Raw genomic sequence first — 25,460 nt, forward strand, 5'->3', positions numbered from 1 at the left:
TTACATAAACAGACATGTTTAAGAAAATAAGATGTTAATTAATAGACTGCTGACAAAATAAAAGCATACAAAGGAAATAATCCAAAACAACGATAATGAAAACAAAAATACATCCGAGTCTGTGAAGTATTCCGTCTTTCATTCCTGCAACAGACTCATTAATAAAACAGTGTTAAAGGAACAATAATAAACTGTGAAGGGGCTTCAGCTGATTCAGATGCTTCCATTACAAACTGTTTCTTGTTTTAACATCCAAATGGAAAATAACTGTTGAGCTAACTCTTAGAAAATGTGTTAAAAAGTGTTTGAAGCACGAAGGATCGAAACAAGAAGTTTGTCAATCATGAGGCCACACCCCCTTTTTATAGCATCAAATAACTAATTAAAAGTAAACTTGTCAGAAAAAAGAACACTTGGACATAAATCAGCAGGATAAGAACTAACTATAATGACAGAAACTATGTTTGAGAAAAATGTCTTTGACGTGTATTTTGATTTTATAGTTTGACTCATGTCCCATCTGTTAACATGGAGGAGGCGGGCTTTATGAGCTATACTGCAGCCAGTCAGCAGGGGGCGACAGAGAGGGTTTGGCTTCACTTTGGGGGAGCTTTCATGTCGGCCATCTTTTTATACAGAGTCCTCCTCCAGCAGCTAAAGATGAAAATAACCATCAGACAGAATGAAGCGGACTTTAGTTGACGCTACACGAAAAAAAAGGGAAAAGTCTTTGTTTATGTGATATAATCAGGATGTTTGAAGATGAAACTTAAAATAATTTGTTTCTAAATCGTTGGTAATCTTCCTTTCAGCCCTCGAAATAACTTTCCTCCTCCTCCCCCTCCGCCTCGTCCTCCTCCTCCTCCTCCTCCTCCTCTGTCCTTTATGAATGCAAACTAATTTCAGCAATCTGACATTTCCACTGAAAAGAGATAAAAGTGGAACTGCCAGAGGGCCGGCGAGCACGCAGGGAGGGCGATGACCTTGTGTAATGGGGTATGTGTGTGTGTAACTGTGTGTGTGAGGGCAGATGAGACGGACACAAAGCGAGAGATGTTGCATAAAAACCTGTGAAAGAAAACAAGACAAACAAACAGGGCGAGTGCAGACTCACAGCAGGGACGCTTGGAGGGTAAATTTAGTTTGTTACACAACACTTTAATGGACTTTCTGTCTGTATTATAATAACTTACTGTGTTTTACAGTATCGGGCTGGTAGGTTGTTGATAAAGTGAAGAGGACGATGAAATAAAAAAGGACACAGAGAGAGCTGAGAGTAAACCAGAGCCTTCAGGTTCTGTTCAGGACGTAAGAAAATCCCATTCAAAACCTCATTTACATTTCTGAAAGTTTTACAGCCTGTGAAAGGATCCTGTTTCAGCAGTGTGTTGTGGTTCTACAAACATCATTTCCCATCAGCCCACAAACCATTACATATTAAACATCTTTTTCAAAATAAAAGCGGTAACAAGCCACGTTACACGACCTTCAGCAACAAACAGCAGAACGACACAGTGAGAGACTCGCTGGTGAGCAATGTGGAGCAATTAGCAGCCAAAGAGACATCCTGTATTTCTCTCAGGAGGTGGGGGAGACCAAAAACAGAGCAGAAAAAGGTGGACTGAGATTCATCAGGTGGAGACAAACACGACTCCACAGGAATGATCATGTTGGAGTTGAACAGTCGGTTAAAGCTTTTTAAACATGTCCTTTGTAATATTTAGTAAGTGTTGACCTTTCCGCCCGCTGTGACGTAAACCATGACAATGCTACAGACATCTTAAACAGATTGTAAGCATCGTTATCAGGGACACTTCAAAGGTTCAGCTGAAGTTCTTGTTCCACTTCAGTCTGCTCATTTTGTTGCTCTCTTTTTGACTCCACTGGTTTCAAAGGAGTCTGATTCTATAGAAGTCTATGAGAAAAGGTTCAGTAAACATTTTCCTAACGAGTTTATGGTCTCAATCTCTAGTTTGGAGTCTTCTTCAGTCCAGCATGATGTTCATTTAGGGCGATAGGGATCTGATCATCTGTGGATCTGATCATCTGTGGATCTGATCGATCTGTGGATCTGATCATCTGTGGATCTGATCGATCTGTGGAACTGATCATCTGTGGAACTGATCGATCTGTGGAACTGATCGGTCTGTGGATCTGATCGATCTGTGGATCTGATCATCTGTGGAACTGATCGATCTGTGGAACTGATCGATCTGGGGAACTGATCGGTCTGGGGATCTGATCGATCTGGGGAACTGATCGGTCTGGGGATCTGATCGATCTGGGGAACTGATCGATCTGTGGATCTGATCATCTGTGGAACTGATCGATCTGGGGAACTGATCGATCTGTGGATCTGATCATCTGTGGAACTGATCATCTGTGGAACAATGTCGGTTAAAAGTAAAAAACTCAACAACAAAACATTAAAGTCTGGGATCATGTTGAGTGTAATCGATCAGTGTGCTCTCTCTCGCTTTGTTTACTTCAGGGAGTCTTCCCACGAGGAAATGCTGACCAATCAGAGAGCAGTTTCCCCGCGCATCAAAACTTTTGGACGGCTGGTAAAAGCTGCCGTGTGAACACAAACCAAACTCGAGGCAAAATGCAACTTTGTAACAAAGTGGTCTTTGATCCGGACCAAACAAACGGACTTTAGGTGTGAATGTGCCCTCAGTCAGTAATGCTCCCATTTAGGCTGCGTTCACACCTGAGCTGTTCGGTCCCTTTGAACCGAACCCTGGTGCGTTTAGTCAGATAGTCTGGTCGGTTCGAGGTGGTGTGAAAGCAATCTCGAACTTTAGTGCAGATCAAGCAAAGGAGCTCTGGGGGCCAAACCAAATACAGGAAGTGAACCAAAAAAGTGTTCATTGTGGGTTGTTAACGGGTGCTGACACACAGCCAGGCAGCGAGATGAGTAAAGGACATGAATAAGGACAGACGTGGTGGAGCGATGAGGAAATAGAAATAGGCTGACCAAACAATTTCACACCACGCGGAGGCGTTCAAACTGGAACTGATCGAACTGCGGAACGTTGTCGGATAAAAGTAAAAACTCGATCAGTTAATTTTTGATGTTCTGTTTTAATGCCATATTTGAAGTTGCCCGTGGATCAGTCATTGTGGTGATTCCTGTGACGTCCTGACACCTCAGCAGGAGGTCTGACACCTCTGATCACAAACAGCCGATAATGAAGCTGAGACGTCCTCGTCCTGCTGCGATCAGAGGGGGGGAGACGCTCAGCTCAGCGGGAGGCAAACATCAACACTGTGCACAAAGAAGGTTTCAATTTAACGACCAGTGGAGCACTCGAGTCCCAAAATGTTCCTCTGAGTCACCAAACGACCTCAAAACCTTTTGTGAAGGTCACTAAGTGCTCGTACGTCATGTTTGAGTCACGTCTGAGTCTGAACAAGTCACCGAGTTCATGCCGAGTCAAGTCTGAATCATCTCTGTGTTTAAAAACTCAAGTCTGTCTGAGTCATCAATGTCGAAATCTGAGGCTGTCATCAACATTCAAGTCCAAGTCACAGACTTTCAAGTTCGAGTCGGCAACTTCAGAGTTTTAGTCAACAAAATTCAAAGACATCTAAGAAGACAGTCTGTCATCTCGAGTCAGTAATATTCAAGTCTCAATAAAAGGATGACTTGTCATGTTTCATTCATTTGACAGCAAAGTTCATGTCACGTCAGACACACACGAGTGTGACTCAGCAGTTTCCAAGTTTACGTCATTTTACAAGTCGTCAGTGATTGAATCCGAAGTATGAAACTCAGTCAGTAATATTCAAGTCTAAAAACAAGGTTTCTCGGTCTCGGTTGTTTCAAGTCCGAGGCACGGATCGACGAGTGTGAGTCAGCAGTTTTTGAGTTAAAGTTATGAAAATTCATCCTTGGCCTCTTACAAGTCATCAGAGTTTAAACCAAAGTCTGAAATATCGAGTCATTAACATTCAAGTCTAAATCAAAGTATGACTTGTCAATATTCATTCATGAGTCATCAATATTTCAATCCAAGCACGAGTCAATGTTGAGGTCCAAATCAAATCATAAGTCATCAACAATATTCAACTCTTAGTCACTAGAAGACTATATGTCGAGTCTATATGTCTAAATCAGAGTATGATTTGTCAGTATTCAAGTCATCAATATTCAAGTAGCATGAGTCAGCAAATTCCAACTTCTGTTCAACTAACTTCATATCTGGGTTTTTTGCAAGTCGTCATTGTTCGAGTCCAAAGTACAAAATTTTGACTGTAAATCAAAGTGTGACTCAGTAATATTCAAACAGTCAGTTTTATGGTCCAAGTCGAATCATGACTCGTCAATATTCAAGTCAAGAATGAGTCAGCAGCTTCTGACGACACTGTTCAAGTCAAAGTCCTTTTAATACAACCTGTCAACTCCCGAGTGTTAAATCTCTCTGATCTAAATCAAAGCGTGACTCGTCAGATATCGATCCCGAGTCATCTGCATTCAGGTCCAGGTCACTGATATCCCAGTACCCAAGAATGACTCATCAGAATTAGAGTCGGAGTCAATGATTGTCCAGTTGGAATCAGACGATTCCAAGTTCTTCTAAAAACAATACGAGTCATCGTACAAGTCATCGTCCTGACACGACAGTAAACATGCACGAGTCACGTTCAGGTCCAAGTCAAAGCATGACTCATCAATATTTAACTGTGATGGTGGCTGAATAATGCTGTGATCTGATTGGCTGCTGACTGATCCTCCAAAAGTTGAATCCAGGCTGACATCTTTTTCATTTGGACACCTGGTGACCATGGCAACCAGGTTGAGAGGCGTTGAGCCGACCTGCCTGAGGGCGAAGGAAATGAATGGTCTTCTAGCTGGTGATTATAGTGTGTGTGTGTGTGTGTGTGTGTGTGTGTGTGTGTGTGTGTGTTGAACATGAAGTCATCCACAGCTGAATGTGTGGAGGCTGTTGACAGATTGGAGCCTGACCTGTAGAGACTCATCGCTCGTGTGTGTGTGACACGGACACACACACACACGCACGCACGCACGCACGCACACACACACACACACACACACACACACACACACACACACAGGAAAGGAGGTGTTCTGTGTTTTATGATATTGGTGAGAAAGGTGACCTGGCGAGGGTTGGGGGAGGGGCAGGAACGGTAGGCGGAGTTACCGCGGTTACATGATCGGATCTGTGACAAACATGAGACATTTTTTAAATAAATGTTTGTAAAATAAAAAAGTTTTATTATTATTATTTATTGTTATTCATCCCTCGAGGATCGGAGGTGATTTTTTGGAATAATTGTTGATTTTTTTGTTCGTTTTCAGCAAACAGGAGCTCCTGACCATCTCCAATGTTCCTGTCACAGACTGCCCCCCCTCTCCCCCCCGAACCGCACCCCCCACCATGAAGGTAACACACACACATTTACATTTATCTGTACTTCTGAGGACCCTCAAACACATCCCGCAAATCCTCAAAGAATGTGCACGTGCAGAAAGAACCAGACCTTCATTTGTTATCTCTCCTGTTTTATAACTACACTTGTGTTGGATGATATTTACGGAAGCCCTTCGCACACACGCATCCAGACATGTAATCTTTTGTTTTTTTGAGATCTCGTCTTATTTATCTCGTTATCTCGAGATAACAAAGCTGCACACCGTAACGTCAGATGATCATACCTCGTATCCCCAGAGCTGCGAAAGCACCAAACAAACAGAAACAGGCCAGTGTGAGCCATGGCAGCATGTCCTGCTCTGTGACATCACAGTGAGCAGCCTGTTGGTCTGTTTAGATAAATAAGTCGAGACCTCGAGAAAACAACTGAAATGACTCGTTATCACGGGAAACGTTTGGATGCATGTCTGCTTAGGGCTTCTGTAAAAAAACATGAATCCCTCCATTTTCAGGTTTTATTGTGAAACATCTGCAGGAAGTGGTGAGATGAACAGGTAGTGACTATCCAACCCAATGTTCCAACCTTCAGTTAGTCACCTGCGTAGGTGCATGAAAACAGGTCTTGACGCGTATCCAAATGCTAACTGTCCAGATTGATGTTGCCTTTGGGTGATGTTCCCATTTATTGCAATGGTGGTACAGATGAGTGGTGATTACCAGTTGATGATGAATGTTCAATGCTCCAACGATGCTGTGATCCTGTGGTTATGTCTGTGTGTTACGGTAAGAACCGTATGTTCCCTCCACCTACTCCAACCAACTTCTATTCACCTGTGACCTATAAACACATGACCTAGTCATGTGACCAATCACCCAACTCAAATACACACCCTAGTGGTCAAAGTAAATCATTATAACAACATATTTATCAAACTATTTACAACATAAGACAACCATAACACACACGTTCAAAATGGCTCCCGCAGAACATTTACAGTAGTTAACAAGTCGTTAGTCGTTGTCGCTCAGGAAACCACACACCACAAGTTCAGAAGAACTTTAAATCATACATTTAACCCTTAAACAGCCGTCAGAGCAGGAAACAAAAACTGATCCTCGCAGATATCTGTGGTGTGAAAATAAAGTCAATGATACCAACATTAATACACACCTGTCTGTTTGTCTTTCTGTCTGCAGTCGGCTCATTTCTTCGACATGATGGACAAGATGGAGGTAAGAATTTAAAATCAGATTTAGATTGAGCCAGCATCGTCTTTCTGTGACAGCTGAAATGAAACACTGTGTGTGTGTGTAAGAATAAATAAATCAAAGAGCAAACGCGGGATTATTTTTCCTCCTCTGACAAACAACAGGAGCTGAATTTATACAATATTCATTTAGCTGCAAGCAGAATAAAATGAGGTCTGGGCAGATTCAGGTGAAACGGTGCCGGCAATAATAATGTCTCCATGAGGGACATAAAACAGGAAACACCTCGACATTCAATAAGTCTTTTCTTTCACCATAATTAGATTATTTTCTGATGTTGGAGTTATTCTGGAGTTCTGTCTCTCTTGTCTGATATCTGACGGCAAAGATGAGAAAAAGAATGAGTGAAGAAGTTTTATGTCCACACCAAACCATCGAACACATTAGTGGTTCCGCTCTCGGACCTTTAAAAGTCATTTAAAAGTGTTGAAAAGTCTCGTCAGGTTTGGCTGTGTTGTTTTTTCTTCACTGAGTAAACTGAGCTTCATTCCTGCTGCTCCAAATACTCACTGGAGCACCAAGTGTGGATTCATCCGCCACTGAAAATAGTCCGGTGCATATCCTCGTGTTCCTCCAGTTTAAGTCCTGTTTAATATTTGTGAATTCTTTTTGAGATTCTTCCGGTCTGAACCGTCACACTTTAAAACACTGTGTTCTCCTCCTGACGCTGACGCAGCAGGTGCCAGAAGCTTCAGAGATGAAGACGATCCCTCAGAGACAGAAGGCACGTCTGTCCATCCGTCTGTCCTCACGTCCATCAGCCCCCCTTCAAAACTTCATTTCATTCATTTCAAACCAAAGCGGAGGCAGTGTGTGCTGTTGAAAACCACAAAAACCATCATGAGGATCATTTTTTCTTCCTTGAATACAAAGATATCTGATTTATGTAGCGCTTCTTGATTTGATGAATTACAACGGGAGTCCCGGCCATCACAGGTGGTGGCACCAGTTTCCCTGGAGGTTCTGCTACTTTAAATTGGTCCCCTCACCTGGGGCCAATTTACCTGTAAAGACCACAACAGGGGTTACCTTCCCTCACAACAGGGTCATGGAAACGCACAAATACCTTGTAATGATGTAGATTCTTTGAGCGGGGCTGGTTTATCAGAGCGTCTACAAACAAACAGATTCTTGTCTCATGTTCATCACAGGCTGCTGCTCTCTGTGATCAGTCCAACAAAACTCACACAGTGTCTCATGTCCACCTGTCATGTTCAACATCATCACTCATGCAGTTTATCCCCCACATGGCACTGTGTGTGTGCGTGTGTGTGTGTGTGTGTGTGTGTGTGTGTGTGTGTGTGTGTGTGTGTGTGTGTATTCATGTCATGTACGTAACTGTTTTTTCTTCTTCTTTCAGGACGACTACATTCCTTATCCGAGGATCGAGGAGGTGCGTACATTCACCAACAACACGAGCAGCTGAGTGACATGTTTGGCTTGTTAAAACAGGGGAAATGTGACATAAGAAGGAACACCTGAGCGATAATAGTGATGAAGAGAAGAGGAGCATGGTCAGATGACAGACATGATTAGCTTTAGATTTGCTTCAGGGTTCAGGTTAGTCTCAGGACATGAATGTAAGCCGATGATATGTCCTCTCATGTGATGCAAACAAGAATGTGTGTGTGCAGGTGTTGGAGAGGGGGGGTCCCTATCCACAGGTAATCCTGCCGGAGTTCGGAGGTTACTGGATCGAGGATCCCGAGGCTCCTCCCCCTCCTGCACCTCCTCCCACCTCCCTGGAGACCAAGGGGGAGGAGGAAGAGGAGGAGTTGAAGAAGGAGGAGGAGGGAGGATTAAGAGAAAGAGGGGAGGAGGACAGAACCCCAGGGGATTATGGGTACCGGCTGGAGGAGATCAATGAGGCTGCTCGGGCGTACAGGAAGCACTTTTTGGGCAGGGTGAGATCAGCATCATCTGCTGCTAATGATACCTGCATGTTTATGTTTACTGAGCTCTGATTGGTCGAGGATAAGGTGAAAACATACAAGACTCTAAGGGGCACATGCCAGCCAATCAGAAAACAGGACTTCCTGTAGACCTTTTATAGTTTCCCCACAGAACTCGAGTAAATGTTTTTATGTTTTCAGTTCTCCTGAATGTGAAACTCTGCTACGCTCCTCAGTGTGTCTAAATAGATGGTCTTTCTCTCTGCCTGTCTCTCTGTCTGTCTGTCTGTCTGTCTGTCTCTCTTTCTTTCTGTCTGTCTCTCTCTCAGGAGCATTTAAACTTCTCTTGCCCAGCCAGCAGTCAGGGGAACCTGCTGCTGTCTGTGAGGCATGAAGAAGAGAAGGAGCACGAGTCCCTCCATGTCGTCATCAGGTAAACACACACCTCACTGATGGAGCATTTTTTATAAAAACAAATGTAGACTTAATTTTTAGTATAAAACAATAAAGAAAAATCCTTTGGGATGTGAAGCCTTATCGCTCTGGACCAGGTTCAGATTTCTGGTCTCTTGTGTCCCTTCAGGTCTCGGGTAAAAAGCGTCTACCACAGATTGTCCCTGACAGAGCTGCAGGAGATCCCCAGTGTGCCAGAGCTCGCCAAGGTACACAAACACAAACACACAGGAAACTGAAATGAGAAAAAGTCACAAAATGTTAAACAAACACTTTAAAAAAGGATCATTTCAGGAAGTGGACGCAGCCTCTTGGTTGCAGAAGTGTCTTAAACCCGCTTTCTCTCTACTGTCCAGCGGGGGGCGACTCCACTGGTCGATTTATTCCCTCAGTAAACATGTTCCTAATGACTTTATGGTCTCAGTCTCTAGTTTCAAGTCTTCTTCAACACAGCATGATGTTCATTTAGTCACTGATGCTCCCATTGAGAGTCACACAGACCAGGAAGAGGGGAGGGGTTAGGGCGGGGCTACCTGTGATTGACAAGGTGCGACGATGGCGACCTGATGTGTAGCATTTCTACTAAAAGACACTCTGCTCTTGTTTAAAGCCTGTTTTTAACTTTCCATAATTAGCAACCAAGCTAGCTGAATCCTTAGCCTTGCTGACTGTTTGCTCCTGTTAAGCTTCACCTTCTTGGCTAAATGTGGTCACTTCTTCTTCACAATCCAAAAACAAAGATGGCTGCGGCCAAAATTACCATCCCCTTTAATACCACAGTTTCATATGTACTTTGTTTACTAAGCTAGTGCTAGTGTTAGCTGGTAAGTTAGCGTTTCCTAAGCTCCACACTCTCGTCCAAATATGGCCAAACATGAGGCTTCCAAACTGTAGTCCAAAAACCAACCACTTTTTTATAACAAAGTCGATGGTCCCCACAAGGCACCTGTGAGAACAAGTGTGTGTCTTTAATATCACCCTTTTTAATCGGTCCTTTCAAAGGGGCCGAAGGATGCTTTCTACATCAGGGCGCTGAACACAGGATAGTAAAATAAGAGAAACATTATGTGCCTGAAAAGGAGCTGATCATCTTAGTGAACACAGAAACACACACTGTGTTTGAAAATGTATCAATGTGGGGACCATCGGAGAAGCGAGGACCAAGAAATACATTTAATTAGTTCAATCAGTCATAATAACAACAGTTGGCCTCTGTGCAAAAGCTTGTCTATAACAGAGTGTGTGTGTGTGTGTGTGTGTGTGTGTGTGTGTGTGTGTTTGTGTGTGTGCGTGTGTGTGTGTGTTTTCTGTCTGAAGCTGCTGTGTGATGAAGCTGCAGGTCTGCGTTTCAGTCCCGTCCTTTACCCCAAGGTAAGCTCAAGAGAGAGATCTACAACAATAAACATCCACAACATCATGTTGGACTGATTTATTAAACCTGTCTGTCTGTCTGTCTGTCTGTTTATCTGTCTGACTGACTGACTGACTGTCTGTCTGACTGTCTGACTGACTGACTGTCCGTCTGTCTGTCTGTCTGACTGTCTGTTTGTCTGACTGTCTGACTGTCTGTCTGACTGACTGTCTGTCTGTTTGTCTGTCTGTCTGTCTGTCTGTCTGACTGTCTGTTTGTCTGTCTGTCTGTCTGTCTGACTGTCTGTCTGTCTGTCTGTCTGACTGTTTGTCTGTCTGTCTGTCTGTCTGTCCGACTGTCTGTCTGTCTGTCTGTCTGTCTGTCTGTCTGTCTGACTGTCTGTCTGTCTGTCTGTCTGTCTGTCTGACTGTCTGTCTGTCTGTCTTCAGGCGTCTCAGCTGATTGTAAACTATGACGAACATGAAGTCAACAACACCTTCAAGTTTGGAGTCATTTTCCAGAGATTCGGACAGGTACCAAAAGACTGCTGGACTTTTTACACCCGACACTTGTACAGCTTGGCGTCAGACATGAGTTACATAGATGATGAGCATTGTTTGTGTTACATGCTTACTAATTTTGTAATCATATAAAAAAACTGTCCGCTAGGTGTCTGAGGAGGAGCTGTTCAGGAACAATGAGGAGACGCCGGCGTTCACAGAGTTCCTGCAGCTGCTGGGAGACACCGTGGAGCTGCAGGACTTCAAGGGGTGAGCAACAAAACGGCTCGATTTCTCTTCCATCTGAACATTTTAGTGAAAGTGAATGACTTAGTGAGAATAATGTGCTGCAAAAGCTCAAATCCAAATGAGTTTTTAATGGACAGAAGTCCACAAGGGTCAAAGAAATCCTCCAGAACACCCTCACAGCTGACGAAAAGTAAATAAATGTAAACTGTCCTTCCTTCTCTGTGCAGGTTTCGGGGGGGTCTGGATGTGTCTCATGGTCAGACGGGTTCTCAGTCGGTCTACACGGTCCACAGACAGCAGGAGATCATGTTCCACGTCTCCACCAAACTGCCTTTTACTGAGGGAGACACACAGCAGGTGGACAGCAGGACTTGTTGAATACAACAGGACACAGCATAAGATGAAGACGTTTCAACATGTTATATTATTATTACTCCTTCAGCTGCAGAGGAAGCGGCACATAGGAAACGACATTGTAGCAGTGGTGTTCCAGGAAGAGGCTACACCCTTCGTCCCGGACATGATCGCCTCCAACTTCCTGCATGCCTTCATCCTGGTACAGGTGGAGGAGCCCTGCTCGGACTGCACCTGCTACAAGGTACAGCTGATAGCTAACATGTTTAACCTGCTAACATGTTTTAGGAGTAGATTCGAACTATCTGGATGTAGATGTTTATTGTGTTTGGTCCATTTGCTTTTTCTCTGTTGGCATTATTCTTTTTTGTTGGTGATAGTAGAGATTGTTTTGTTTGACAGGTGTCCATCACAGCACGAGAGGATGTGCCCCCATTTGGCCCGCCCCTCCCAAATCCAGCTGTTTTTAAGAAGGTGAGTGGAAGGGAAGCTTTCCAGGGTACAACACAAAATACGGCCATGATGAACCATTTGAAAGATTTCTGAGTATAAATTTAAACCTGATGTCTTTGTGTGTTCAGGGTCCAGAGTTCAGAGAGTTTCTTCTCACTAAACTCATTAACGCAGAGCTCGCCTGCTATAAGAGCGACCGCTTCGCCCGACTGGAGGTAAAAAGACCAGAAAACACCTCAGCGTGATGGTTCAGAACGTTTTCTAAATGTTTAAAACTTTACAAGGAATTGCAAGATTTTTCTGTATTCAAGTCTGGAATAGATGATAGAACACATTTCTTGGCCAATCAGTCACAACACTGTGATACACCCGACCCTTGTTATAAAACCAGTTAATGGGAATTCCCACCTTATTGAAGCTGAGCCCTATTTTTGGTTTTCATGTGTATGTGAAATGTGTATGCTTTTTTATAGACCCAGATTTTTTCAGAGATTTAAAAAACAAGTCACACAGTCACACAAACATGTTCTGTGATGTTAAACTGCTCTTCTTTTCAGTGAAATCTGGTGGCTTTGAGCCATTTCTTAGTCGTGGTGTTCCACAGGGCTTAATGTTGGGTCCCCTGTTTTTATCTATCTACACATTGCTCTTGGATCACAGTGTGTGTGTGTGTGTGTGTGTTTGTAGGAGCGTACCCGAGCTGCCCTGCTGGACAGCCTCCACGATGAGCTGCAGAGACGCTCCCAAAGCATGCTGGGACTGACATCAGGTCTGGAGGAGGAGGGTAGAGCTGAGAACGGACATGCCCACGGAGGTCTTCTTGAGTCCCTCAAGGTTTGTTTCCATGTTTTAGTTTATTTTACACCCTTCAAAGGGAATTTAGTTTGTTTATATATTACTTTACTTTTGTTACTAAGCTATCAGCTCCCCCCCCCACGCTTCCTGGTCTGTGTGACTCTCAGTGGGAGCATCAGTGACTAAATGAACATCATGCTGTGTTGAAGAAGACTTGAAACTAGAGACTGAGACCATAAACTCATTAGGAACATGTTTACTGAGGGAATAAATCAGGAGAGGAGGAGGAGCATTTTCTCATAGACTTCTATAGGATCAGACTCCAGTGGAGTCGCCCCCTGCTGGACATTAGAATATTGCAGGTTTAAGAAACTTTGCATTGTTCCTGAACATTGTTGCTCTGCTGTCCCTCTCTCTCTCTCTCCATGGTCAGAGGGCGATGCGAGGGCGGAGCGTCTCCATGGAGACGATGTCGCGGGGCGGGGCAGGTCTGCCCACCAGTCTGAGTGGGGGTGGTTTGGCACACATCAGTGCTGAGGTGAGCAGAGGTCAAAGGTTGGGTTTATTTGTATCGTGTCTCCATTTTATTTATTTTTTAAACTCTTAACAATAATAATAATAATAATAATAATAATAATAAAGTTGGTTCCAGTAATGTTATTCTGTTAGAGGGTCAAATTTAAACTATTTTTAAACCTGGGCCTTTTTACACATTTTGGAGTCTAACTGATTTAATGAAACAAAAAGTTTTGGAAATGTCTCCAGTAGATGTGTTCATCCTGCAGCAGTGAAACAGGCTGTAATGGCTGCAACATAATCCTTGATGGGTCAAAGGTCGTCCACTCAAAGTTCTTGTTGTTTCCACTGACAGGCTCAGATTGTTATTCTAAGTGTGTGACAACATTACAGAAAGGATCCCTACAGAGATAGACCTTTTTGTTACAGAGGAAGATGATTGTTTTAACCACACACAGATGTTACATTGCTCTCTGCAAACACACCAGACTCCATTCATAAAAACACTGATTTAACCTCACAGAACACGGAAGTTACTGGTCTACTGCTGCCTCGACCTGTGAGTTGGCTTTCAATATTTTGTGACTGTGTGTTTTAGATCAAACAGATTCAACACACATGTTTTACACAAAAAAAACCAAACAATTGAAGCGGCAGGCGAGCAACTAACATGTTGTGCAAACTAAAATGACTGTTTTACGCAATGGACTCTGGTGACCCAAAAGTATGTAAAAATCCAGCCCATGTTTTGAAATACCTGAATGACCGTTTTACGGCTGATAAGTTTTGTGTGTTTGATCTCAGTATAGTGTGAAGTCCCCTGTGAAGAGGCGTTCAGGACTTTTTCCTCGTCTGCTGAGTGTCGACAGTCAAACAGAGAAACACAACCTGAGAAGGTGACTTTCATTTCAGTGTCTTATTTTTCTCTGATCCATCTCTTTGGATGGAGGAGGCTGACATTTGTTCAGCCTGCTTCCAGTGCTTATGCTAAGCTAAGTTTCTCTACATGTGATTCTTGAACAGTTTCAGTCTCCTCAGTGAGCAGAGGAGTTTTGACGGCTGTCCCCCGACGCTGGAGGTGAGGTCGGAGCTGCCATCCAATCCCAGCTCTCCAGAGGCGGGACAAAGGGACAGGTGTGTATAACTGTTTTTATTTGTTTGTCATACAACAACAGACTCAAGTAAAGATAAAGACAGAAAATTAAAATATGACAAAAAACATCCAGACAGAGTCCAGGCTGTGTCGGCTGAAGATGTTTTGTTTGCAGGATTCACATGAAGAAGGAGAGCAGTAAGATTTCCAGATCGACGTCCAGCAGCTGCAGCTTCAGCCTCCCTGCAGACGACACACACCTGGTCAGAAACTACAGCCTGTTTATTAATGACTGTATATCAAGATGGTCAACGCGTCTCCAGCTCCTTGTTGAACAAAAGTGAAGCCAAAATATTGCTGCCGTCATTTGTATCCAGAGTGTGTGCAGTAGAGATCGGCTGGTGGAGCCACAGTAATGAAGTCACGCCCCTTCCTCTACCCGACACACACATTTACCTTACCGTCCTTGCCTTGTGTTGGAGCCCTCAGGTGTCCTTGGCGTGTTGGAGCCCTCAGGTGGGCTCAGTCTGCAGCAGAGCAGCTTCTTGTGTCGGTCTGAAGCAGATATTCACGCTGATGGAAAGTTCAATGACTGTAGTGTTAGTGTTAGTTACGTCTCCTTTCGCCGTTCCTCCTCTACTCTGCTACTCGGGAACAGAACGCTGCAGGAGCCACATTTGTCCTCAGAGCTGTCAATCATGAGGCCACACCCCCTTTTTATAGCAACAAATAACTAATTAAAGGTTAACTTGTCAGAAAAATGAACACTTGGACATAAATCAGCATGATAAGAACTAACTATAATGACAGAAACCATGTTTGAGAAAAATGTATTTTGATTTTATAGTTTGACTCATGTCCCATCTGTTAACATGGAGGAGGCGGGCTTTATGGGCTATACTGGAGCCAGCCAGCAGGGGGCGATAGAGAGGGTTTGGACTCACTTTAAGGGAGCTGTCATGTCGGCCATCTTTTTATACAGATCCATATGAAAAAAACATTAATATATATATATATATCAGTTAATAGATTACTAATCTGTCCTCTCTCTCTCTGTCTGTAGCTCGCCCAGGCTGTGACGGTAGAAGGTCAAAGTTCAAGTCCGCTCCTCGTCTGTCGCAGCCCCACAGGTTCAGAACTTTCCGCTGCAGAGACACACTCTCAGAAACAGTTGGACGTTACAGTCTGTTCATCACTTTGTTTTTCTTTCAGAGCTGAAAAATAAAAACTCTCCCAGATCGAACCTCAAGTTTCGTTTCGACAAGTTGAGTCACTCAGCAGCAGTAAGTCTGATTTTACATTCAGCCTGTCTCGTGTTTTGGTAGATAAGCAGGACCGTTTTGTCTCCTTCCCTGTTTCCATACATTTTTATGTATCACAATAGAAAAGGTTGTACAGAAAGACCATCGTTTGATAAAACTCTTTGGCGTAACACTTCTGACGGGCTTGAATGCACAGTGTATTTGCTCCAAACCAGTTGACAGAAACTCGACTCATACACGTTTCTACTTTTTGCTCGGTCTGTCTCTGATAATATTCGGTGTTATGTTTCTGTGTTGTGATGTTTTTCCGTGCTGCTTCTCATATTTCCTCTCCTCTGTTTGCAGCCGGGGCAGTAAACTGTGAGGACGGCAGTGGGAGGTGTGTATCGTGTCTGTGTTTTTTTTTAAGAGAGACTTCACCAAGCTGACATTTCCCCCGAGGATGCTCAAAATAACAACAACTTTTATTTTTTTACTGTTTAGCTGAAAATAACATCCTGAGTTACAGAGGACAGAGTAAAGAGCTGTCCTAATGACCAGCAGTAATTTGTTCTCTGCTCTGACTTTTGATTTCACAGATTTAAAACAAAGAGGTTCATAACGACATCACACAGAGGAGGACGTTTACGTGAAGACACTGATGGACAATCACACACACACACACACACACACACACACACACACACACACACACACACAGGACAAAAAGGGAACACACTTCAACATTCGTCTTTCGCTGCTGCAGAAGCTTCAGCTGGCAGATTTAATCCTTTAAAGAGTCACTCCGTCTTCTGTACTCGGTTAGTTTACAGGGCATAATATTTCTGATGATGTCATAGTGATGTCATCAGGGTTATCTCAGACTACAGGAGGGGCAGACACTGTGTTGTTCGTCTGTAGTGTGGAAACACTGTGAGGTGTACACACTGTATTTCTGCTTATGTATAACAGATGCTTATATTTAATTTCTCCCCTTGTGCTCCTGAGTTATGGCGCTGAATAAGGACCAAAATATTATGATGTCACATTGAAGTCGACCTTTGACCTTGTAGATTCAAAATGTCTTCACTTAAACCTTTTTATCTTGTTACATATTTTTGTGAAATTCTCATTTTTGCTTACAACAAAAGTTATCTCATGACACATGAGTGTATGTCACAGTGACCTTTGACCACCAAATTCTAAAGTTATTGCCTCCTGGTATTCCTGAGTGTCGTCAAAAAGAATGGGTACCTTAAACCCAACAAAGTGTTGGAAATTAAGAAAGCAGACCGTAACACAGATGTAAAATGCATCTGAAAACAGACCTAACCACGTGTTGAAATACAGAAAACAAATGTTTAAAGATTCTTTAAAACAGATGCTTAAACAAACCATTAACTGAAAAGCAAACTATTAGAAAAGAAGAAAACAGGCTTAAGGAACCTTAAAATAGACCCAACAATGTATTAGAGATTAAGAAAACAGACCATAACTGTAAGGCCACCTTAAAACAGACTTACCTACATGTTACAGGGGAAAGAGATGGACCTTAAAACAAATAAGGGGTACCTTAAAACAGAAGCTGAATTGCACCTCAAACAGACTGTGCAATATGTTAGAAATACAGAAAACAGCTGATAAGGGTACCTAAAGAAAGACGCTAAAGGGTACATGGTCGGACATTAGAACCAGAATTTCCCTCTGGGTTAACAAAGTTCTATCTTATAAAACAAACCTAACCACACATTAGAAGGGAAGAAAACAGACATTAAAGGAACCTTGGAACAAATGTGTTTAAAACAACACTGTAGAACTGTAAGAAGTGAAGGAACCAGATGTATAACGGTACCTAAACAGGGATGCAAAAGGCTACCTTAAAACAAACCTAACCACGTAACAGACCTTGTTAAATGTTAAATCAAACCTTAAAACAGACCTCATCATGTGTTAGAAAGGACTGAAATGAGGGAGAGGTGCTGGAGGATACCTTCAAACACACCAAACAATGTGTAAGAAATTAAGAAAACAGATGTTTAATGGTACTGTACAAAACAAAACGCTAAATGATGAGAGCAGATAATCCTTAATTGATTGAGATTATAAAAGACTTTTCCATCTTGTTCTTTCGTTCTCTAAATATTAAAAAGTAATTAAATGGTCCTAAATAAAGACACTCTTATTATGCAATATTAATAAATGTGATTCAGAAACATAAAGTCAAACACTGGTATTACTGTAGTTCTTCCAGGTGTAGACACAATACTTGCCTCCATGTTGCTGATGTGACAGGCCGTCTGCTGAATACTGTATTTCATGATGTTTACACACACCAGTCACCTTTTCAAATTAAAATCATTACAATCAAACTGTCGACCGAGACTTGTTCAATCAGCAGTTTCGGGTTTTCATCACAGCCGTGAGTCAAACCTGCTGCAGGGTTTAAAGATATTTCAATCTCATAAAGGTTATTCTGAACAGGTTTGACTCTGAGCTGAGCTGAAAGTGCCCGACTGTAAACCTGCAAAAACAAGAAGCTTCACTGCCGTTTGATGCAAAAACCGACAGGAAAGAGACGTTTATTTTGCACTAAGATGACACAAAGCTCTGTGGATGTTGAATATGTACAGTCTGAATACTCTACTGTAATTGTCTTGATTGCACTGAAAGCACAAAATCTGTTCCTCCTCGTCTCCTTCTGATTTCAGGTGTAAATTTCTTTGTCTCTTTGTTCATAATTTTACAAAATAATAGTAAATAATTTATTTTGAAAGGGGACGAGGAAGGATGTAGCATAATTACAAAGATGTCGCTGTGTCTGTATTTAATGTTCTGCATTTCTGTGATTCTGACATAAAAATCTGATGTTATAAAAGTTTCTGCAGTACAAAACGTTCAAGTGTGTGTGTGTGTGTTTACTTGTTTTACTCTTGTTGTGGGGACAATCAGTTCAGTCACAGTGTGGGGACTTACATGCCTTAGAGGGACATCACACAAGATCCCAGAACATAAATCTGCTGCTGTATTGCTTCTAGCGCGTTGACATTAAAACAAGAAAACAGATGACTCAAAGAAGTAGAAGTAGTGACCATAATATGACCCATTGTTTTGGAGCTTTGGGCTTGGCATTTTGTTCGTCGCTATTGGTTTTTTAGAAGTGGAGAGGAGGGAGGGGTTAGCAATCACTAAGTTATCAGCTATCTAACGCTGGTGCTAGCTTGGTTAGCAAGGTGCATCCATTATTCAATTCATAATTGAGATGGGACTTTCGGTGAGATGGATCTCTTTTAAAATAACAGTCACTAAGTGGCGCTAATGCCTGTAAGGTGTAACGTCTACCACCACAATAACACCAACGAAGAAGAAGCGGGAGGACAGAGAAGCATTGCCGGGTTAAGGTAACAGCCGCAGCAGCCACAGTTGTTCGTAGCTCGCGCCATGGCGGCCGTGCGCAGCTTACGGGTGTCGGTGAAATCAGACAGCGGCTCTGACCGCTCGGATTCGGACTCGGACTCTGAGTCCGACAGAGATGCCCGAGAGGCCGAGCCGATGGAGGTGGAGGAAGGGGAGTTAGAGGCGGAGGACGTCCCTGTTAACCGTTCCCTGAAAGAGCTGCTGCCGGTAAGTCTCCTGAGAAGGCCTTGCTAGACCGGGGACTGGAGTCTCCTCCGGACGGCGTAACCGCGGAAGGCTTCCGCGTGTGGTAACTTCGACTCCCGGTTCTTTGAACTGGTTGTTAGCACCGTGGCTTTCATGGGCTAACGGCTATTAACGCTTAACTGCTCTATACAAGAACTAGTTTAAATTTCTATCTGTGTTTATTAGCTGCCGTTAGCCTGTTTGTGATCTCAGTCACTTGTTGCTGGAGGCTTTAAATGTCCCTTACCTGTAAGCACTACCACGAAATTCTATTTAGTAAACTGCAAATTAAAGGTTAATATCGTAATAGAAACGCAGGTGGTTAACAGGGATTAATCATGTTTGATGATTCTGATAATATAATACACTCATCTCGTTCCTCAGCTGTTAGTTGTCTGAAAGTCAAACTTACCTCTAACATATGGTGTTAGTAGAAACGTTTTTATTGTAGGTTTTAACGTTGTTTCACTGCCCTTATGTTTGACAAGTCACTATTCTATTTAGTCAAATTCAAATTAACAAGCTGGTTCTTTGAGTTACTGTTCTAGAAAAAGCTTAAAGGCATCTTCTGGGTCACTGAGGAGTTTTTATGTCAAACTTAAATGTTTGTAATCCACTTTTACACATATTTGAATACATGTTATGCCGATGACTTAGAATTTGGTAACAGTTGTTTGTCTTGTTATATTTTGTTTTGCAGGATACGAGCCGGCGGTATGAGAACAAGGCTGGAGCGTTCATCACCGGGATCGATGTCAACTCAAAGGTACGACACAGACTCTGTCAGTCCTCACGAAACAAACACAGCAGACACACCAGAAACGAAATATAATCAGAACAACGCTTTAAGCTCCATCTTGTGCTGCATTCCACTTCCTGTACAAATTTAGCATCAAACTGAGACTTAAAATCAGGTTCTTTACCTGAATGTGGTGCATCATGGGAAATTCCAGTGTGTCATTGGGAGTTGGGTGGACAGGGTGTCTCTGTGCAGCGTCTCTGTTTGAATGTCTGACGTGACGCTGGAGGACGGGGAGCAGCTCGTTCTTCCTCTCGGCCTTCACACACTCATCATGCTGCACTTTGTTCTTTCAGCTGCTTCAACAAGTTAGTCGTGTTGCTTTGCGGCGCAGACGCAGGTTTCATGACCTCTCTGCTGATTATTGTTTCTTCTTCACATCACTGAAACCTGAAACACCTCCAAACAAGCGCTGACGAGCCGCTTCAGGGGACCAGCTCGTCGTCTTCTGTTTCCCCGACCGTCTATGTTGTTTACTCTTCCTCTCTAAAAAATGAATGAAATGATTTATTGGTTATCAAAACAGCTGTCTTTTAACTTTATTTTGATCGTCTAATCATGTATCATTAATGATAATTCATTGTTGAGGCTCAAAATTGAAGTTTGAAAAAGGGAAAACTCAGAGTTTATCTTAATGTGTGTGTGTGTGTGTGTGTGTGTGTGTGCGTGTGCGCGTGCGCATTTGTCAGGAGGCGATCGAGAGGAAGGAGAAGCGAGCGAGACGTTTCCACTTCTGTGCGGAGGAGAGTGTCGCTCAGAGGAACGTCTACCTGGATAAAGACATCATGAAGAAAGGTGACCCCTCAGGTGTTTACAGGTGTGTTTACAGGTGTGGACTGACTGAGCATGTGCTGAACCTGCTGTGTTCTTCTGCTGTGGTGCTCAGCGATCCCCAGACTGAGGATGGAGGCGATCCATGTGACGGGCGTGGACGACATGAGCACTCAGGACGTGTTCGGGTATTTTAAAGAGTATCCTCCCGCACACATCGAGTGGATCGACGACCAGTCCTGTGAGTCACACACACTCGCATAAATGCACACGCACACGCACACGGACACACACACACGCACACACACACACACTCCGTGTTGAACGATGCATGTTGGAAGTATGACATTAGCTCAGAGTGCAACTGGTAAGTCTCACCACCTGTCTGTTTCCTAGGTAACGTGGTGTGGCTCGATGACAACACCTCCATCCGCGCCCTTGTCAACAGCAGCCGCATGCCCGACCCGGAGGCAGTTACCACGGCAACGCAGGACAGCGACCAACCAAGCAAACAGGGCAAAGGTCGGTGTGTGTGTGTGTGTGTTTTACAGACCCTTAGCAGAGTCCCAGAGGAAACAAAACTGATGTGTATGTTTTACCTGTCAGGTTGTCGGGGTCAAAGGTCAGACGATGAGGAGGATGATGAAGAGGAGGAGGGGGAGGTGGATGAGGCGGAAGAGGAGGAGAAGAAGAGCAGTGAGGAGGTGGAGGTGGAGGTGGAGGTGGAGGTGAAGGACAGCGAGGGAGAGGCGGAGCAGAAAAGGGAGGCAGAGCCCGGACAGGTAAGAGTTTCCTCTCATCAGGTTTATCACTGATCGATCACATGACCAGCTCCAATCACTGATCGATCACATGACCCACTGTGTGTCTCAGGGGGACGACCTGACGGGGGCGGAGAGAGAGTCTCTGCTGAGGAACGATCTGCGACCCGCCATCAGACCTTTTAAAGGGAACAAACTGCTCCTGCGCTTCGCCACACATGGTGTGACACAAACACACACACACACACACACACACACACACTTAAATCAAACCGTTACACTGGGGCCAGAGCAGTGGGGTTTGAGTGATTATGTGACTGTGAGGAACAGACTGATTAATAAAGTTTGATTTAAAGTCTCGTCCTCTGATTCTGTGTTCAGATGATAAGAAGGAGCTCGGGGCGGCGCGGCGCAGCAGATACTACATGAAGTACGGAAACCCGAACTATGGAGGCATGAAGGGAATCCTCAGCAACTCCTGGTGAGACTCGAGCAGTTTGTCCTGCACACACACAAACTGCACTCCTGAATACTGCCTGTCATGGTCCCGTCGGGGTCTAGTGTCTCCCGTCCTCCTGTTAAACACTAATCGAAGAAGGAGAATAAATCTCTTAGCGAGCAAACGCTCCGTTAGCAAACTCGTTAGCTTGTTAGCTTAGCTCTGTAGCTAACAGGACAAGAAGTTCACACTATTCAGTTTGCTCTAGCTTTTTGAATGTCTGTTTCTAAATATTGCCATAGCATGAAGAGCAGTGCAATTAATTTGAATCACAGCAAAAAATCCAGCAATGTGCTCAGTGTGCTCTGTTTGTCCTTTGCAGTTATAAACATGTGCAGTAACAGATGTGCACAGGTTACACAGGACAGTGTACAGTGTCTTCTTTTATGTTTTTAGAAAGTGTTATTTTTTATAGTGTATACTTTTTATTCTTTATTCAATTTAAATTTATTTGATTTATTCTGCGGTTTTTTCTCTTATTTTATATTTAGTAAAGCTGCTTCGAGTCGCACGTACCTGTGCTGTCCTGTACCTGTGCTGTCCTGTACCTGTGCTGCAATAAACATCTGTTCTGTTCTAAACGTGTTCGTCCTTTTGTTGATTCAGGAAGAGGAGGTATCACAACCGGAGGATCCAGAGAGACGTCATCAAGAGCAAGAAGCCTCTGATCGGAGACAGCATGGGACACACGCCGCCGTACACACACAGACACTCAGGTAACACACACACACACACACACACCTGAGCATCAGTTTAAAGACAGCTTACTGTGAATTCACGTTTAAATCAGTTTTCATTTTATCAAAGAAAACATTTTTCCTCACATGAAACAAGACTAAAGCCTAATAAAGAGAACCTTTAAAATTATAACTTTGACCACATGTTTAATTTTGTTAAAGGATAAAGATAATAAAAATAGTTAATGTAATAAAGAAAATAAAGAATAAGAAGTTTTGTTTGCTCATTCAGAGCTGTTTGTTCTAATACATTCAGCTTGTGTGACCAGTAGGGGGCAGCAACACATGTTTAACAACATCCGTGTTTGTGAAGTCAAAGTGTCAAACTTTATTATTATTTAGCAAAAAATGCCAGCGCATGTTTTAAATAACAACCTGGTACAGTAAAGCTGTGATGCCCTCTAGTGGACAGTATGTGTAAGTCTCTGTATACTGCATACAGATACATAAAACATGTTAATATAGGGTAAACATACAAATATAGTTAGAATCTTAAATAATCTGATCACAAAGATTGACAGCTGGTAAAAGAATAAACAGCTCAGTCTTCAGTGACAGTCAGGGCTCGATTAATGTTTGAGCTTTTATTTTGAAGAACATTTACTTTGAGAAATGTTAACTTTTTGAATAACTGTTGAATAAAAGAAGTCAAATAACTCAAATACACAAGCAGACACACTGTAAACACCAGGAACATCTGATGCAGACAAACATCATTATTCTGAAACTTCATGTTTTTGTTCAGCTGTTGAAAACTTTGGATGTTTTTTCTCTGCCCAGCTGACCTGGTTAACCTGCCCGAGGAACCCATCAAAGAGGAGGAGGAGGAGGAAGAGGAGGAGCAGGAAGAGGACGGTGACGAGGACATGGACTCAGACGACAGAGTGGTGGAGTACAAAGAGGGAGCAGAGCGGGAAAGAGGAGAGAGGGGCAGCAGCTCGAGGTCGCTGGGGGCAGGGCTTCGCAGCCGGGCAGAGCGCTCTCCGTCGCCGTGGTCAGAGTCGGATGAGATGGACTACGACCTGGAGCTGAAGATGATCTCCACGCCGTCTCCAAAGAAGAGCAAGAAGATGACGATGTACGCCGACGAGCTGGACACGCACCTGAAGAGCATCCGGTCAGTATCAGACACAAACACACATTGAGATGTATTTAGGGCTTTTACTTTGAAATATAAGTTAAAAGAAAGCAGCATTTTTTTTACTGGGCCAGATCAGAAAGTCCCTCTTCAAAGTATTCGATTAAACTTCTGGAATCTGTTTCCTCTCTGGAGCAGGAACAGGATCGGGGAGTCGGGTTCACAGAGCAGGCCCAAATCCACGTCGCCCACCAAGGTGACAGACGTGCGGCAGCTGCTTGAGGAGAAGAGACAAGGCCTCTCTCAGCACAGACAGCCCCCCCCGGTGGCTGCCCCCAGTGGAAAGACAGGTAGCTGTTTAGATCCAGGTGTTGTTTGTTTCAGCTGCTGGGAGATAAAACAAACTGATTCTGTCTGCAGACGTTCGGCAGCGTTTGGGAAAGAGACGGTACTCTCCTGACAGAGGACGCTCCCCCTCCCCCGTCTCCCCCAGAGACACGCCTCCAGCCAGAGAGCCAATCAGAGACGTGCATCGCAGACTGGGCGTGGCCAGCCAAGACAGCAGAAGCCTCTACTCCAACTCATCCAAAGACAGGAAGACAGGTAGGGAGGAGGCACGCCTGCTGTTTTCTTCTGTCGTCCTCTCTGAGACGCGTTTCTTTCTCGACTCTGACGTGAAAAACTAAACAAAAATACTACTTTTTAAATGTGTTTGACATTTGATGAATCAATGGATCAAAAACCCCCACAGCAGATAAATCTTCACCAAATAATAAACCTTGTTCGACCCTTCCTGTAAGACTCTGTGGCACTGACTGATGTTTTTAACCGTCACTCTCTGCAGGCGGGCTGTGGAGCAGACTCGGCTCTGCAGACGACGACAGCAGCTCCGGACGTCAGGAGCGTAAAACAAGCAGCTGCTCATCCGGCCTCTTCTCCTCTTCCTCCTCTTCTTCCTCAGGGCGGAAAAACACCAGCGACGATGCCGGCGGCAGCAGCAGGAGGAGACGGGGAGACGGAGAGGAGAAAGAGGAGGTGGAGGAGGAAGACGACTCAACGCTGCAGAAGATGTGGGGCGCCATGATCAAACAGAAACAGGAGCGTCAGACACACAAGCTAAAGAAGAGCCGGCTGGACAACCTGCCGTCGCTGCAGATCGAGATCAGCCGAGACAGCAGCGACGACTCGGACGCCTGAGACTGAGGAGGAGGAGGAGGAGGAGGAGGAGGAGATGGAGGAGGAGGAGGAGGAGGAGGAGGAGGAGGAGATGGAGGAGGAGGAGGAGGAGGAGATGGAGGAGGAGGAGATGGAGGAGGAGGAGGAGGAGGAGGAGATGGAGGAGAAGCAGATGGAGGAGGAGCAGAAGGAGCAGTTTGTTTCTGTTGAACTTCAGTCACTCTTTTCTTTAAGTACAACATTAAAAAAAACATGAAGCTGTCAGAGCAGACTGCAGATCTGAGGTCGGTCTGGAGGGCAGTCTGTTTATGTTTCATGTTGTGAATGTGTGGATGGATTACTGGAGGGGTCCACCAGGCACAGACGCAGGGGCTCACAGGGTCAGGAGGCCCTGTTTGTATTGACTAACTATTGCTTGTTGTCAGTTAAGCTATA

The 25,460-nt window shown here is 43.9% G+C and overlaps 2 protein-coding genes across 3 annotated transcripts in view; both read left to right on the forward strand.

The window, feature by feature from the left end:
- LOC138600684 (rap1 GTPase-activating protein 2-like) overlaps positions 1–18,455 on the forward strand; it is a 41,976-nt gene extending 23,521 nt beyond the window's left edge. The window contains exons 3-25 of the mRNA XM_069672163.1: positions 5,327–5,411; positions 6,597–6,632; positions 7,345–7,392; positions 8,029–8,061; positions 8,303–8,572; positions 8,890–8,993; positions 9,144–9,222; positions 10,331–10,384; positions 10,814–10,897; positions 11,034–11,134; positions 11,341–11,470; positions 11,556–11,711; positions 11,870–11,941; positions 12,049–12,135; positions 12,608–12,754; positions 13,149–13,253; positions 14,036–14,127; positions 14,255–14,365; positions 14,500–14,587; positions 15,388–15,454; positions 15,537–15,607; positions 15,932–15,965; positions 16,165–18,455. Coding sequence (XP_069528264.1) covers positions 5,327–5,411; positions 6,597–6,632; positions 7,345–7,392; positions 8,029–8,061; positions 8,303–8,572; positions 8,890–8,993; positions 9,144–9,222; positions 10,331–10,384; positions 10,814–10,897; positions 11,034–11,134; positions 11,341–11,470; positions 11,556–11,711; positions 11,870–11,941; positions 12,049–12,135; positions 12,608–12,754; positions 13,149–13,253; positions 14,036–14,127; positions 14,255–14,365; positions 14,500–14,587; positions 15,388–15,454; positions 15,537–15,607; positions 15,932–15,943 — 2,032 coding nt within the window. The 3' untranslated portion in view covers positions 15,944–15,965; positions 16,165–18,455. The remainder of the gene's footprint in view (positions 1–5,326; positions 5,412–6,596; positions 6,633–7,344; positions 7,393–8,028; positions 8,062–8,302; positions 8,573–8,889; positions 8,994–9,143; positions 9,223–10,330; positions 10,385–10,813; positions 10,898–11,033; positions 11,135–11,340; positions 11,471–11,555; positions 11,712–11,869; positions 11,942–12,048; positions 12,136–12,607; positions 12,755–13,148; positions 13,254–14,035; positions 14,128–14,254; positions 14,366–14,499; positions 14,588–15,387; positions 15,455–15,536; positions 15,608–15,931; positions 15,966–16,164) is intronic.
- A 535-nt stretch (positions 18,456–18,990) lies between these two features.
- On the forward strand, positions 18,991–25,063 carry ncbp3 (nuclear cap binding subunit 3). 2 transcript variants are annotated; one of them, XM_069671216.1, is made up of 13 exons: positions 18,991–19,186; positions 19,905–19,970; positions 20,693–20,798; positions 20,890–21,015; positions 21,171–21,296; positions 21,381–21,556; positions 21,648–21,756; positions 21,917–22,016; positions 22,641–22,750; positions 23,552–23,888; positions 24,048–24,199; positions 24,270–24,452; positions 24,694–25,063. In XM_069671216.1, exons 1-13 carry the CDS (start codon positions 19,004–19,006, stop codon positions 25,044–25,046), a joined length of 2,127 nt encoding a protein of 708 aa, XP_069527317.1. In that variant the 5' UTR covers positions 18,991–19,003; the 3' UTR covers positions 25,047–25,063. The 2 variants fall into 2 exon arrangements, with proteins under 2 accessions (XP_069527317.1, XP_069527325.1); XM_069671224.1 differs by having other exon boundaries at positions 24,811–25,063.
- The last annotated feature ends 397 nt before the right edge of the window (positions 25,064–25,460 follow it).

This window comes from Semicossyphus pulcher, unplaced genomic scaffold, assembly GCF_022749685.1.
Source record: "Semicossyphus pulcher isolate SPU_LCO1_2020_fin unplaced genomic scaffold, fSemPul1.0.p SCAF_10, whole genome shotgun sequence".
In the NCBI taxonomy this organism is placed as follows: Eukaryota; Metazoa; Chordata; class Actinopteri; order Labriformes; family Labridae; genus Semicossyphus; species Semicossyphus pulcher.